Below are 15,903 nucleotides of genomic sequence, written 5' to 3' on the forward strand. Positions count from 1 at the left end.
CATGTAAGAAGAAAGTGTGAGCTGATGCTTCTCTGGTGCTCAGTGTGAAATCAAGGACAGAATGTTATTTAAACAGAACTTGAAGATCTCTTGTGTAATCCTTTCTCCACACCGCTGTATGCCAGGTACCTGAAATTCTACAAGCCATTTGAGATGGGTTTGAGGGTTCATCAAACAAAAACACTGATGATGAGGCACAAAGCCTGAATCCCTGGAACTTTCTTTCCAGTTTGCAAGGAGACTCTACTAGAGTCCCCTCTCCTCAGCTATTGTTTGCAGCCTTTATAACCTTGGGGAGGGGAGTGCCTAGTGAGTGCCATTCTTTTCAGGAACTTCCTAAGCCTTGCAAGTTTCATTGTCTTCAGTGTTATGAGCTTTGCTTCGAAGCACTCCCTTCCCACCTCTCTTCAGGAAGGAAATTTCAGTTTCCAGGAAATAGCTACACATCAGAAGGGCTAATGACTGATGGAGAACTGTTTCCCAGTGAATAGTCTCCTGCAGTCTTAATGTTCTGGAGCATCAAAACCAAGACTGTCACAGGAGATACGTTTACTACAGTATATGGTCATTGCTTAGAAGAGTCTCCCATAGAAACCTCTTCCTCATTATAGTACATAAATCATTGTGGAAAATATGTTTTTTAAATTATTTTTTTTAATTTTGAAATTCTCAAGTTTACAAGGGGGCTGAAAGATTAATGCTATGAACAGTTGCATAACTTTTAACCAGAATCACCATCTGTGGAAATTCTGTCCCTAGTGTTTTCCTTTTGTGGCTCTTGCTCTGTCCCTGTCAGTCTCTCACATGCAGATAAACTTAAACATATACTGTACATAAAATGTCCACATCATGGCACTAAACTCCTATTTTTGCCTACCTCTTAGAAATAAGAACAGTCTGCTTCACAAACATAATGCTATTATACCACACAGTATCATTATTAATTCAATAAAACCATGTATATATTAAAATACCCTCGTTTATGTTAGAATAGTCATTTAGTGTTCAGATATTTTCATTGGTCATTATAGGATGGCAGTTTCCTTTATTTGGAATGGAACTAAGATTTACTAGGAATGTTGCTTTTTTCCCTCATTTTCTCAGGTTGTTCCTTAATTTCATTCACGCTAAATGTTTTGGCAGCAGCTTGAGAAATCAGCTCCTAGTGCATCATCTCAGGAGCTGCATGCAATGTGTCATGTCAACTGGTAGCCCTTTTACACATGGTGCTGTTTGATTAAGTGGTAAGTTGATGAATGTCATATCTTTCTACCGATACATCTTTCTCAGGCAGCGCCCAGTGGCTGGCACTGTCTTACAATCCCATGTGGTAGTAAAAATCATAAACTTGAGGTCATCCTAGACTGCTTGCACATTAAGACCAAGTCTTAAAACTAAGAACCAACCAACCAACCAACCAACCACCCAACCAGCCACCCAACCAGCCATTTGAAACAGCTATGATTTTCTAGGGGTTCAGAATAGAGAAGATATTTTGAGATTACCAAATGTACTTTTAAGGTTTTTGGTTTTTTTCTGGTTAAACAGTCTCTCTGAGATTTTAATAAACAAAATTTATTACACTTTTAATTATTCTTCATTGTCATGTTATTTCAAATTATGTTTGGAGTAAAATGGTAATAAACATCCCCTTTCAACCTCTCCTTATAAAGTCATTGTTGGAGTAATTGTGTGTGCATTTGAAAATTCAGTTGTAAAATTTACTTAATAAACATATTTCCCCTTATACTTAACTGATCCTAAGATATACAGTTTAATTAAAAGTAGTTTACTCTCTAGTTGCATAAATATCTATGTCAATATGAGGTTAGTGACTTGTGATATACATGATAGCGAAAACGGAAATAAAGAAAAAAAACACAACACAAACACTTTTGACCCAGAACAGATGAGAGAGGGAGGCCTGAGAGTGTTTGACCACACGGGTTCTCAGGGGTTTGAGCATCCTTTCTCTCTGAGTGAGGATGGCTTCTCGAGCCCCCGCCCATTTCCCTGGCCCCTGTAGCCGGTACTGGTAGGAGGTACAAGGACCACAGAAAATCTCCTTGGCCAGCTTTGTATCCCAGAGGAGGAGAGAGAGCAGGTTGGGTTTGACACCTATCTCAGAAGCGATTTCATCCATGTAGTCGATGAACTGCACTCGGCGAGAGTCTCGGAGATTTTTCTTAGAGCTGGATTGGGGACGGAAACACAAGCGTCAGATTTCAGTCACCACTATCCCTGAATTTCCAGGACAATTTGCTTTTATTTGCTTCTTCGCTGTTTTACATTTGTCAAATCTTAATTTAATATATTTCCTCAGCTCCCTTAGGCACACTATGGTCTCTTAACACACGATGTAAATTAAATCTCTGAGGGTTTTTAAAGTTCTCACGTACCTAGTAGAGTGACTGGCATATATAAAAAGGAATGACATCTTATATCTGAATTTCCCTTGTAAATACAGAATCCAGTTCCATCATATGAATTAAATTACCAATGTGAGTATATAAGTCACAGTGTATGAAACTCTATTGCTTACTTCATGATTCCAAACTATATAAAATATCTTCTCCATGTACTAATTCTGTATACAATTCTTCCTTTTGATATTCCTAAATAATTATAAGTTACTATCTATTTTTTTTGTAATTTTCAAATACTTAAGAACTAAAAGCCCCCTACAAGCTGTCATAGTGACACATACTTGTAGTCCCAATACTCAGGGGGCCAAGGAAAGAGAATCACAATAAGTTTAAGGTCAGCCTGGGCTATGCTGTGAGTTCAAACTAGCTTAGGCTATAAAATGAGGCCCTATTTCAAAACAAAAGAATACCAAACAAGAAACCACTCTGTTAAATTATCCCTGAGTAAAGAAACACAAATAGAAAATGCCCCAATTTTTTTAAAAAAAATATTAAAACTTTTCACAGTGTTGAGAGGAGATAAATTTGTATCATTTAAGATAAACATAGTAAAAAGTGAATAAAAGTAACCAAGTAAGTTAGAAATAAATGTAATAAGGCCAAATAAAGCAGTACTAAAGCATTTATCACCAAATTTATGGCTACAGGGAAGAATGGTCATCATTGATCTTACCCAACTGTGACCCTTAGTGAACGTCAATACCAACCAACCGGGCAAGCCCTGTCCACTGGTACAACAGCAGTGAGACTGGTAAGGGAGCAACCAACCACCCTCCGATTGGATCTGAGGCCTGCTCCACCGGAGGAAGTGCATGCCTCATCCCATAAACCCAGTCATAACTCCAAGAATGAAGAGTTTTGAGGCAATAGGAGAGAATTGACCTCTTTGTAGTTAAACCTGTGTGACTCCAAACTGCCTTCTAGATATCTGTGTTTATACTCTCAGACAAATATTGCTACTCTCAGCCTTGACTGAACAGTTTCTCTTTGTAACGAGCAGTGGTGAATTCATGACTCGGGTCTGAGAACAAGCAACAGCTAAGCTAGCCCTGAGCAGGGTATTTGTATCACCCCCTCCAAGGCTTAGGGAATACCAAGGAGGACCAGAAGGTAAACCAGATCAACCAGAAGAGGAAGAGAAGGGCTGCAGGATGCTATTTTCTCATTATGATGCACCCTTCTTTGTTCTGTTTTTTTTTTTTTTTTTTTTTTTTTTTTTTTTTTTTAATTAAAATTTTGAAGAATTACACAGGGTTACCTAAGAGAACTTTCATGCAAGTATATGATGTATTTTGGGCATACGACCCTTGACCTCCCTACCCTTCTCTCACCCCATATGTCCCTTTAGTTACCCAGATTGTTTTGTTCCTATTTCCATGTCAACAGCACATATGATTGTATGTATCTGTACTGTCTGGAAACAACAAATGAGAGAAAAATACAATACAATACCCTTTCTATTTATGTCTATATTCTTGTGAGTGGTATACCTTATTCTTATTTAGGGCTAAAAACTCCATTGGGAACACAATACACATTTTCGCTCTATTCCCCTGGACACCTGCATTGTGTCTCTAAACTAGCTACTGCGACAAGGGATTGCAATATCTACTGATTTGCAGTTTGACTCTTGTGATGTGTTGGCCTGGAGTCTTTTGGGTAAATACTTCAAAGTGGTATATCTGGTGGGCACAGGCTTAGGGTTTTTAAACATCTATTCTTATTTCCACAGTGAATTTATACTCTGCTCATCATGCAGACTTGGTGTTCTATGGTTATTTAACACAGTGTGTCCAATTTAGTTTCCACAATCAGACCCATGGGAAAAATGTCAACATGAAATCACTGAACTAAAATGATCATATTAGGGCTCATGTAGGTGCAAACTATATAAAAAGCAAAATCAAGTATTTCCCTCTGAACATGTCTCATTTACTTTAACTGAAAATTAGGCTCCTTACCCTTTGGCTACTGTTTGATTTTTTCTGTTGATGTCCGCCATCATGGCTCTCCTTGAAGGCAACTTGTTTAGTCCTGAGAAAACAATGTATAAACATTGGAGGGTTGACATGAGGACCAAGGTACACACACACACACACACACACACACACACACACACACACACGGTTTCAAAATAGAATGGAATCGTCAGACCTCTATAAAATTAATAATCAAAGCCTCATGTTTAAAAAATTCTAAAGGAAGAGAATTTCTTTTACACCATCATGCCTAGGATGCCTCTTAGGGTAATCCAGCTTTCCTTTAAGATAAAAAGTATTTAAACTGTTTTTTAGTTTAAATGTACATTCAACATCCCTGACTACTATGAATGCCTTTAAGGTGTTTTTATAGTCTTCCAAAGATTGTCAACCCAAACTGGGACCTTACTCAAAGTTTTATGTATCTGAATATTGCCTAGCATTGAGCTTACATCCCAAATACATTTTTTTTGTGTCTTTTAAGCTGAGAACATCTCTTAGTTTTCATTGTGCTTTTCAAAAGTACACACTGATGGAAAAGACCCATGAACTGTGATAACTACATTTTTAAAGGAGAGCAAGTAACTGCAGACAGAAATGTTGTACACATGAATGTGTCATGGACAAAGAAGATACAACAAACAGAATGTTATATTGTGCTAGAGAGACAAGACAAAGAGTAGCAGACATGATACTTATAGACTGTTTGCCTTGTTAATTCACCAGGTGTCACATGGTATGAGTATCTGCACAAATATGACCTACACACAAGTATCTTTAGATGTTTCAAAATACAGTTTCAAACATGAGTGTGCAAAGCATGAAAGGAGAAGAACTGAAGAATTAAAAATTCACGTAGCTCTTTAAATTACTACTGTGCATGTATCTTCCTGTGCACACTTCATTTTGGCTAAGTCTTTCTCTACCCACTTGTTTCCTCCCCCATCATCTCTGCACTACCTGCTTGAACTGTCCTGCCCCCAGTATTCATATAATCTAGGATTCGATTTTGCACAAAGGAAAAAAAATTAAAACTGCCCGAAAATATCAGAAATGAGCAATCCTTTCTTTGGTGATACTGGAGAAAGGCGAGGCTGGAAATGAATGAAGAGGGAGTTTCTGAGTTTTAGTTATTCCATTTGTTTTTAATCTACCTTGTAGTTGAATAGTTGTATGTGTATTTGATTTGTGAACATTGTCAATGTGTGATGTATGTGCTTCTGTATGTGTAAATTATACTAAAATAGTTCTCTGGATAAATTTGCTTTACCAAAAGGCAATTTGATATTAAGAGAAGACCCAAAGTACAGTAAACATTGTAAGAAATTGTGTAATTACTTTCTTATGTGGTTATTATCATATTATCCATTTGATGGAAATCAACAAAGAAAACATATATTTATCAGGAAAAAAACAGAAATAAGAAACACAGAAAACAGAAACATAGAGCTATGCTGTAGAGTTTTGAACGGAAATCAAATGGGTTCACCTGAAATTTCAGAAAATAAATGGCATAAAGGAACTGCAGGGGCCATTATTTCCACTTTACCATGGATACATATTCAAATCTCACTTAGGTAAAATACATCAATGGTTTTGTGTCTCAGAATGCTGAGGCCTTAGCAAGGCCATCCATCACAGTGTTCAAGCTCTGAGGAGGAGTTGTTCTCATGAGGAAGAATCCTGACTACTTATTAATTAAAGTATAGAAAACTTGGTCAAGATTGGGGCCTCAAGGTGAAGGCTGTATGTGATTCAATCTCAGACACTGCCAGGCAATTCCCTCCAAAACTGACCTTGATTTCATTCTACTGGTGAATTTGTTTTGCTCAGAAGCATCACTCTGGGTAATTATTTGGGAAATGAATTGAGACTATGAACTACAAACTTGGAGTTGGATACTACATTTCTGAAATGTGTCCCAGGTGGTTCATCTCTTGTTTGTTTTCCTACTTTGGACCATTTCTGCACCCATAAAACCTCGCCCTAAGTTAGTTTTCTGCTGAAAAGAAACAGATAAGTAGACAGTTACATTAAAATATACCCTCATTATGATCTTCTTGGTTTTAAAATTTTTATAATTTGTGTTTTCATTTTAAGAGAATTCTCTTAAAAATGAAGTATCAACCTTCAGAGGAAACCAAGGTAGTTTATTTTTAACAGTGAAATTTCAGACAATTTAATTAGAACGAAAGAGATCAACAGAATAGTAGACCTTCTGTGTTACTTTTAAATCACAAAGAATTTGGAACATACTATATCCGTGGCAAGACAAGTACATACCTGTGAACACACGCACAACCCATCGGCTTTGAAGCTCAGATGTGGGGATGATGGCTCCTGCTGGCTGGAGGATCCCAATAAAAGCTAGCGTTGGCTTCTCTAGCTCAGGAGGGAAGACATATTTAAACATGGAGTACTGGCTGTCTAGGATTCCTGAGTCATCACTCAAGAAAGGGAATGACAATGTATAGCCTGTGGCAAAGATGACAACGTCTATGTTCTCCTCCGTTCCATCCTCAAAGATGGCTGAAGTTGGGGTGAACGCTTTAACATTTGGTTTTATCTTCACTTTTCCAGTAATGATGCGATTTGGCAGGTCATCACTGAGAACTGTTCGCTGGTCAAGAATTCTGTGCACCAAGAGATGAGTAAACAACTTCTTAATAAAAATGTAGTAGCATAGGCAAAAGTTATGGAAAATGTTTGCATAGCGTCAACATTTTTATTCTGCTTTTCAGCATCCTCAGAAGGCAATATAGATCATTAGTAAAAAACTGGCTGTCTGATTCAGAACTGAACTGGGATACTTGCTCAGTCTCTTACCCACTGGAAGACCTTGGACAAGCCATGAAACATTTTGATCTCACTTTCTAATTGTAGAACTGTAATAATGTTATAACACTAGATCAGATTTGTTAACACATACTAAATATCTTTAGATAATAATATTTATTCAAGGAATAAAGTGTGTTAGTCATTTATTGAGTCAGGAACTCACTATATAGCCCTGGCTGGCCTGGAACTCACTCTGTAGCTCTGGCTACTCTTTAACTGACAGAGGTCTGTCTGTCTTTCCCTTCCAAGTGATTGGATTAAATGTATGTTAATTTTTGCTGCATTTATTTACTCTTTATACTATGTAAAATCAGTTGACATTAATTCATCATTAATTTTTATCCAGTTACTGATTTATTACATTTATTTATTTATTTATTTATTTATTTAGTGATGTGTGTGTGTATGTGGGTGTGTGCATGTGTTTGTGGGTGTGAAGATGTGGAGGTCAGAAGACAACTTGTGGAAATGATTCTCTCCTTCTTCCATGTGGGTTCCAGTTTCAAACTTGGTGCCAAGTGCCTTTACTTGCTGAACTATCCTGCTAGCACCAGTCACTAATATTTTTAAAGGCCTAAAAAGTACATGTGCAACATTTAAGAATGAATCTTGAGTGAGAATGTTTGTGACCCCTGACACTGAGAACTTCGGACAATTTCAGTTGAAGGTTTGAATTATGAATTAGTAGCAGAGAGTCACATTTTTCTGTCAGTATATTAGTAAAAAAATATTATTAAACATATCTCATAGATTCTGAATAGTTTCTCCCTAAAAAGGAACCAAAATTACAAAACTATGGTTCAATACAAAACTGCGTATGCATACTTCCAGATATCTATTAATATTGATTTTCTGTTTTCATTAATTCAAACCTTTATTATATTTTTCCTGGAATTAAACAATTTTATCTATCTATCTATCTATCTATCTATCTATCTATCTATCTATCTATCGTCTATTTATTTATCTATTTATGTGTATGTGTGCTCATTAAGCATGCCACAGTGCATGTGTGGAGGTATGAGAGTAACTTGTGGGAGTCAGTTTTCTCTTCCCATCATGTAGATTCTAGGGATAAAATTCTGTTTATCAGGGTTGGGAGCAGGTACCCTTACCCACTGAGCCATCTCTCCAGTCATAGGATTTGACAATTTAATCCAGTGAGCTACTTAGGATTAAAAGGAAGTGGGATCAAGGGCAGATATATGGGTGATACCAAGTCTTACATGTCTTATGGCGGGAAGAAGAAAAGGAGGGAGAGGAGGAGGAGGAAGAGGAAATGAAGGGAGAACAAGGAAAAGGAGAGAGGGGAAGGGGAGAGGAAAGAAGGAAGAAGGATAAGGAGGAAGAGGAGGAAGAGGAGAAGAAAGAAAAGATGCAGATGCAGAGGCAGCAGCAGCAGCAGCAGCAGCAGCAGCAGCAGCAGCAGCAGCAGCAGCAGCGGAAAAGTGCCCACAGAGCCAAGAAGGCAGACATGGGAAGAGAGGATTAGACAGGGTCTGAGAAATGGCTGGTGTTGAGTGAGGTGAAAGAACGCTAAGGAGTCCATAAACATTGCAATTTTCAGTGATAAGGGCTATCTCGGCTGAGACTAGGGGTCACGCAAATGGGATAGGACAAAAGGTCAGTGCAAGTGCACAGGTTAAAAGGCATGAGGTTGCTGTGTATGGACCGTGCGTCGTCTTGGTTGCTGGTGGGTTTGAAGGTAGGCATGCAATCAGAGTTCTTAATTTAGAGAGTGGACACACGGTAGTTCACAGAACATGATAGGGAAGCAGAAGAGGGTGACATAGTGACCTTGTACGAATTTCAAATAAGTCAAAGTTTTAAAGTCTTCACTTCCCCACCTGCACAACTCTTACACCTCAGTGCAGTGGTTTTCAACCTGTGGGTTACGACCTCCCTTCCCAGGGGTGACATATCAGATATCCTGCACACTAGATATTTCCATTAAGATTCATAACAGTAGCAACATTACAGTTGTGAAGTAGCTGTGAAGATAATTGTATGGTTGGGAGTCACCCACCCTAACATGAGGAACTGTCACAGCATTAGGGAGGTTGAGAATCACATTAGTGGGATCACAGAAAACCTTCAGTAGGAAGGGAAAAATCTGGATATTCCCCATAAAAACAAATGCCATGAGGAATTAATGGTATTGCCCCTCCCACTTATGTTCTTGTAGCTTACATATTTAATTGGTTTAACTAGTCCAGTCACTCAAAAGAGTTGTCTGCTTAAAATTCCCAACTTTACCTGTGCTGAGGTAGCAGCCCGTAATTGGCGTGGTTAAACCTCGCGTTTAGCTTCTTCTCCATGTGTCTATTGATCAGGTATCTGGGGTAGACCTTTTGGACAGCTCTATTATAGCGAGTGAAGACTGTGGTGTCCATAGGATCCCCATGGTCCCAAACCCGATTCCATATCCACGCTCCTTGTCTTGTGCTGAGGAAAACCTTCAAGAGAGGAGTGGTTGCCTCGTAAGTGTTTAGCTGCTAATCAGATCCTCAGAGGGTTTTGTTGTTGCTGTTTGGTTGTTGTTTTTTGTTTGTTTGTTTTTGTTTTTGTTTTTAAATTCTCAAGGAAATGGAATTAACTTCTCTCATTGCTTTGTCCCCCTAGCCTTCTTTTCCCTGCCTCTGATTGAGCTTCAGTGGAAAAGGATGCACTTATCCTGTAGAGACTTGATGCCCCAGGGAAGGGAGATTCGTGTGTGTGTGTGTGTGTGTGTGTGTGTGTGTGTGTGTGCGCGCGCGCGTGCATGTGATGTGGGGTGTGTGTGATGTGTGTGTTGCGGATAGGTGGGGATGTGTGTGGTACAGCTGGGGAGTAGGGGTGGTGATGGGAGGAGATGGGAGTGGGTGGGGATGGGGGCACCCCCTCAGAGGAGAAAGGGAGGGGGATGGGGTGAAGACCTCTTAGAGGGAGGACTGGGAAGGTGGGCAACATTTGGAATGTAAATAAATAAAACAATTTTTAAAAAGAATAAAATATATAAAGACCACCACCAACAACGTAAAAGATCTGCTTACTGAAAATCATTTCAATTAACTTAATGTTTGTCATGGACCTACTTGCCTTGTGACATTTGCTCCAGCTATACGAGATGTCTGGAGTGTCTGAGCTCCCAAAATACAGGGAAACTCCACAATGACACCATAGGTTGTTACACTGAGTGTTAGAAGCTTGTATTTGGATTCCATGTGAGCTCTTTCAGTTGAAATTTCCAAGAGACGGAGAAGCACATGAATAAAATGTTTGGGAATCAAAACAAAAATTGGGTACAGAGATCCACAGTAAAATTTATTCACTTTTACAATTGAAAAACCCTAACAAAATGTTTGCAGTGCAAAATATATATATATATATATATGTATATATATGTATATATGTATATATATATACACACACACATATGGAAATTTTAATAAATATTTTGGTCTATTTTGTGTTATTTAACAGAGACCTGGAAAAGAAAGCTTTTTACTGATGTTACAACCACTAGTGTGATGTCGTTGTCATAGATCAGTGACTCAAGAGTCTCAGAATCATAGCATGGTTAACGATTTCCAGAAAGTGCTCAATATTGGAAATCTTGTGTCTTTTTTATGAAATAGGAATCAAAAGCTAATTTTGACTTGTACGAATGCCCTTCCATGCTCTTTAGGAGTAGTACCAGCCTCTGCAGAGGAAGGATTGCTCCTCCTTCCCTGCTTTTTTATTTGTTCACGGTCTTTGGGAAATTATTGAATCTTTCCTTCACATAGACCAGTGATATATTTTAAATATTCAGGTTTGTGTACATTGATTGCTCTTTAAACATTATTTCTAATATGAAAACAGTGTCTTCTGTAAAACTCACTTTATTTTGAGATTTCTCACTTAGCTTCCTGTAATTAATTTTAAGTTTTCTGACTCTTGTTGGATTGCTACTTTCCCTACTCCAGTGCATTATGGGCTGGGAACATTGTTACTTTGGAATTCTGTGCTCTCTTATTCATATTTAGTCAGCAGAAAAACATGCCCTCTCAACCCAAATGGGAACATGCCTGCTAAAGTCAGGGGAAGTCTAGACTCACAGTTTCTGCAGGGATCAAGGTTACAAACCAAGAGCAAAATCAGAATAGGACACCAAACCTGTGCAGCAACCCTGCTGATCTCGCCTGCCACATCTGCTCCAGAATTCCCAAGGCCAATCACGGCCACTCTCTTCCCCACAAAATTGTTGGGGTGCTTGTACTCCCAGCTGTGGAGACAGCTGCCTTGGAACTTGCTGATTCCTGTGAAGGAAGAATCAACACCTCAAATCGAAGCAGAAGTGGAAAACACCGCTTGATAAATTTCATTCCTAAGCTTGATGTTCATGTTATTTTATTCTCTTTTTTTGCACCTGGACTTCATACCACTATTGCAGAATATCGTCCTCCAAGGGAACAAAGCATTCATCAGCAGGCAAAGTCTGAGCAGAGGTTTTTTTTTTTTTTTTAAAGTAGTTGATAAAAATATGCCTTTTTAAGATTTACTCAGTGTGCTAACGCTTTGTCACGTTAGAGTGTCACTGGATTTTTCTAGTTTTCTACTCAGAGATATGAGATTGTTTCTTCACTTTTTATAACTCTCTGAAAATCCATAAGTTTGTAAAGATCCTTAGCAACATATTGGTGTTATTCAGAAGCAACAGAAGCCACACATGAAGCTTTAAGGTCTCAGAAACCCCAAAGTGCTGAGAATGGTAGTGATTTTAAGTTTGTATTCTACTTAACCCAGGATAACCTGAGATGCTAACGTATAGTAAAGTTATTGGCAAAATTTCTTTATGTGCTCCTACTCTGTTTTCTAAGTGTGGTGAATATTTTACAAAGGAAACATCTTAATTTTGTGTCCTTCACATATCAGCTGCTCACCAGCGGCATCTGGCTAGTGGCCACTCACTACTCTCTAAAATATGAGCATGGGATAGTAGAAGTTTCAAGGCATTCCGGAAAAGTTATATTTCGAAAATTATAATTGCCATAAATTATAAAATTCCATGATGCATAATCTGTCATTCATTTGAGTGTTCCAAAGACTTCTAACATATCTTCACAAATCCTACTTCCATATTTGATTCAGACTTCGTCATCGTTATCTCCGAAATGGACTGTTCAAAGTGTTATTTCCTGATACTTCTGATTCAACCATCTTCCCCTATCCGTCAATGTTCCACACTTCTGCAGGACTGATTATATATGTGCTTCTCCTGCACATATATGCACACACACACACACACACACACACACACACACACACACACACACACTGAAATCTTTTCCGTTAACTCTTACATGCTTTTCCCAACCTAGGCACTCCAAGTGTGGGCCAGTCCCGAAGCTCTCTTCAGGATTGCCCATCTACTGGCTTTTCCCCATTGCTTCCTCATCCATGAAAGTCTCCCTTGGACTTTGTTTGTCTGAGGAACTCCAGTTTTCAGTTCTGTCTTTACCTCTGTTGCTAGATCTTCTCTGACTGTTTTATGAACTTACAACACCCCCTCTTGTATCTCCTCTGTATAAACACTGTTGTTCAGTGCCTAGGATAGGAGAGGCATTAAGAGATTTAGAATCCTAAGATTCTTTTCACATACAAATTAGAGAGATACCTTCAAAGTCTTGTAAAGGAAAGTGCTTCTGCGAGTAGTGACCACTGCAAACCATTATCCCATCAAAAATGTAGGTTTTCTGCGTCTTCTCGGCCTCTACCACCACATCCCATTGACCAGAGGACGAAAAATCTGGGCGTTTCTTTATACTGCACACCTCTGTCTAGGAAACAGAGAACAAAGCCTGTGCACTAGGACATTTTTATCCTTTTTTTCCCTGTAGAATTCTATGTTTAAGTAGCTCGACACATGGCTACTAGGTGGTTAGGAGTTATGTGCACATAAAGTTTCTAAAATGTTCACTTCCCAAATGTCACAGCTCATTAGAGCACAAAATGCATCGGTTTTATTTTCCAGGACCTTTGTATTTTTACTTTACAAAATGAACCAAAAATTAGAATTTGGGTTTTCAGCTGGGACAGTGCCCATATGGTGGGTAGATAAGACAAACATATCCTGATGAACCGTGAGCATGGGGGACAGGTGGGGAATGCAGGTTGAAACTGTGCCCAGCTGGCTTGTGTGTGGACTTTGCCTAGAGCAATGTGCAGGCGGTGGGCGGTGTTTCAGTCCTTACCTGGAACTGGATGTGTTTCATGAGTCCGAAGTGGCTGGCGTACATCCTGAGATACTCCATTATTTTGGAGTTGTGCATGAAGTTGGGGTAATGGTCAGGGATGGGGTAGTCGCTGAAGGCTGTCATCTCCTTGGATGTATTGCAGGTTAAAGATTTGTATATGCTGGCCCTTCCGCTTTCTGGTGTCTCCTAAAAGGAAATAAATCAACTCTTGGCTTCAGGAATGTGATAGAGAACCAGAACTGAGATACTTCGTATACTTTTCTTTGAAAAGTCATGATTTCATTTTCAGGTTTTGTGATAGTATTCAGCAGAGTGAGGCCATTAGACTCATTTACTAATGGGGATTTCTTTTTTATAATTCTATTTATAGTACCTGAGTCTGTAGTAGCAATGATTATTTTATACCAGGAAAGAGATAGCAGGTTCCAGGAATGCACATAACACAAATTGAGAAAACAAAACAAAACAAACAAACAAACAAACAAACAAAAAAACCAAGTCGAAAAATAACACAAAGAGGATCTGACGAGAAACTACCAATGGGTAAAATTTGTCTCACAACTGAAAGGATTTTGTTTAAGAGAATGTAATAGAGAATAAAATGCTTATATAATTTGGACCTGAAATATATTAAAATATAAAGGAATAATAATGATGACAACAAGATAAAAGTGATGAATTAATGAGAACCGCTCTTAATAATCTTATATCATGCTTCAGTAAGACACACCCAAGTTAAAACTCTCCTTCACCCGTCTAACTCCTGGAGACACTGTAAGAGAGGCCCACTCCTTTAAGTTATTATACATGACTCTGTAAGCAAACACATCTTTCTTGGTAGAGACATGTTTTTCCAGCAACTAATAAACAACACAAAACAACATATAGAGTGATTTACAATACAGAAGTAAATGGCACAACTAATAACAAGTTTGTTAGAAGCAGAAAAGTATTTGCATTCTCTTTGAGTTTCAGAACTCTTAGGCAAAATTTGGATATAAATATCCTAAACGTCATATGTGGGATTGTGAGAGACACAAAACTGAATAGGACTGTGCAGATCCCACAAGAAATTTCAAATTTATTGAAAGATGTATCACTAATTTGGAAAGTATACTTAAGGGACAATTTATATTATCAGGGTTTTATTTCCAAGTTGAATAGAAACTCCCATACACACAGATAATGTCATATTCTGAGAATATTTATAAAATTACCTCATATTTCCACAGTCCTCCGATGTCACTTTTCTTTTCAAAACACGTAGGTTCTAGTCCCTCGTCCAAACAGCACTTAATGGCACCTAGTCCGCTGACTCCAGCACCAATCACTGCAACTCTTTTTACCCCCATGGTTTCTTGAATTAAGAAGAATTATTTCAGTGTATTTTTAAGCAACAACACCAAGGTTCATCACTGTGTTTGTGTCTGACCCCCTTCATTTCAGCATTGACATATTTCAGGGCCACAATTTTAATTGCTTTTATTATACCTTATATTATCTTAGCATATGCATTCTATTTTAATTATATATTAGATAACTCTTTTTCTCCATTTCAGAATGCTGTGCACCCACATATTCAAACAACAACAGATGGAAAATGTTCTTAAAATGTACATTTCTACTGAACAGAGACTTTTTTCCCTTGTAATTATTCCCTAAACAACAGTGTCTAAAATCTATTTAGAAAAGTTGGTAGATGTGGCCAGGAATGCAGACAAGATTTAAAGTTTATGGGAGTTTCTGGATAGGGTATAGGCATAAATGATGCTACACTCACAAGAAGTGAACATCCGCAGATTGCAATGTTGGTAGAGGATCTTAGATCCAATCAGCTGCAGCAGCAAGGGATGATGTGATGGTCATTAAAAAAAATTTGGTCAAAATAAGATTTGCACTGAATTTCACGATGATTAGCAACCCTTTATTAAAGAAACCCTTCATTATTAAAATTCGATTGTTAAAATAGTCAGTTGTACAATGAGGATTGCTCTGAAACAATCTGTTTAGTGATAGCTAACGAGGTGTGCAAGGTTGCCACAGTTTCCTGTTGGAATATCAGCCCGAGTCTTAGTGTTATGTTGTTTCTTCTCTATTTTAGCTCTATTATTCACTCAATTTCTTCCCAGTTAGGTCCAATGTATTCTATTTCAAAACCTGCCCAGAAATGTAAAGGTAAAGGCAAGCTTGAATAGTAGTGTCTGTCTGTCCATCTGGTTTTAGTGCTCTTGGGTGATGTTTATGAGTTAAGAAAGTCCAGGCACCAAGGATAAAAGTAAACACTACTGGTCTAAAACAAAAACAAAACAACCCCCTCCCAGATGTACTGATAAAATGACTCCAAATGACATTCTGCTATATTCATAGACCAGTGCCTTGCTCAGCCATCATCAGAGAAGCTTCCCCCCTGCAGCAGATGGGAATAATACAGAGGCCCCACAG

General features: G+C 38.3%; 1 protein-coding gene across 1 annotated transcript; it reads right to left on the reverse strand.

Moving 5' to 3' along the window:
- Nucleotides 1-1,828: 1,828 nt before the first annotated feature.
- LOC117716489 (flavin-containing monooxygenase 5-like) lies at nucleotides 1,829-14,813 on the reverse strand. The gene is made up of 8 exons (XM_034513532.1): nucleotides 14,679-14,813; nucleotides 13,459-13,647; nucleotides 12,882-13,044; nucleotides 11,381-11,523; nucleotides 9,500-9,699; nucleotides 6,689-7,038; nucleotides 4,388-4,460; nucleotides 1,829-2,192 (listed from the first exon to the last, which is right to left on the reverse strand). Exons 1-8 carry the CDS (start codon nucleotides 14,811-14,813, stop codon nucleotides 1,829-1,831), a joined length of 1,617 nt encoding a protein of 538 aa, XP_034369423.1.
- Between the last annotated feature and the right edge of the window lie 1,090 nt (nucleotides 14,814-15,903).

This window comes from Arvicanthis niloticus, chromosome 10 (genome assembly GCF_011762505.2).
Source record: "Arvicanthis niloticus isolate mArvNil1 chromosome 10, mArvNil1.pat.X, whole genome shotgun sequence".
Lineage (NCBI taxonomy): Eukaryota > Metazoa > Chordata > Mammalia > Rodentia > Muridae > Arvicanthis > Arvicanthis niloticus.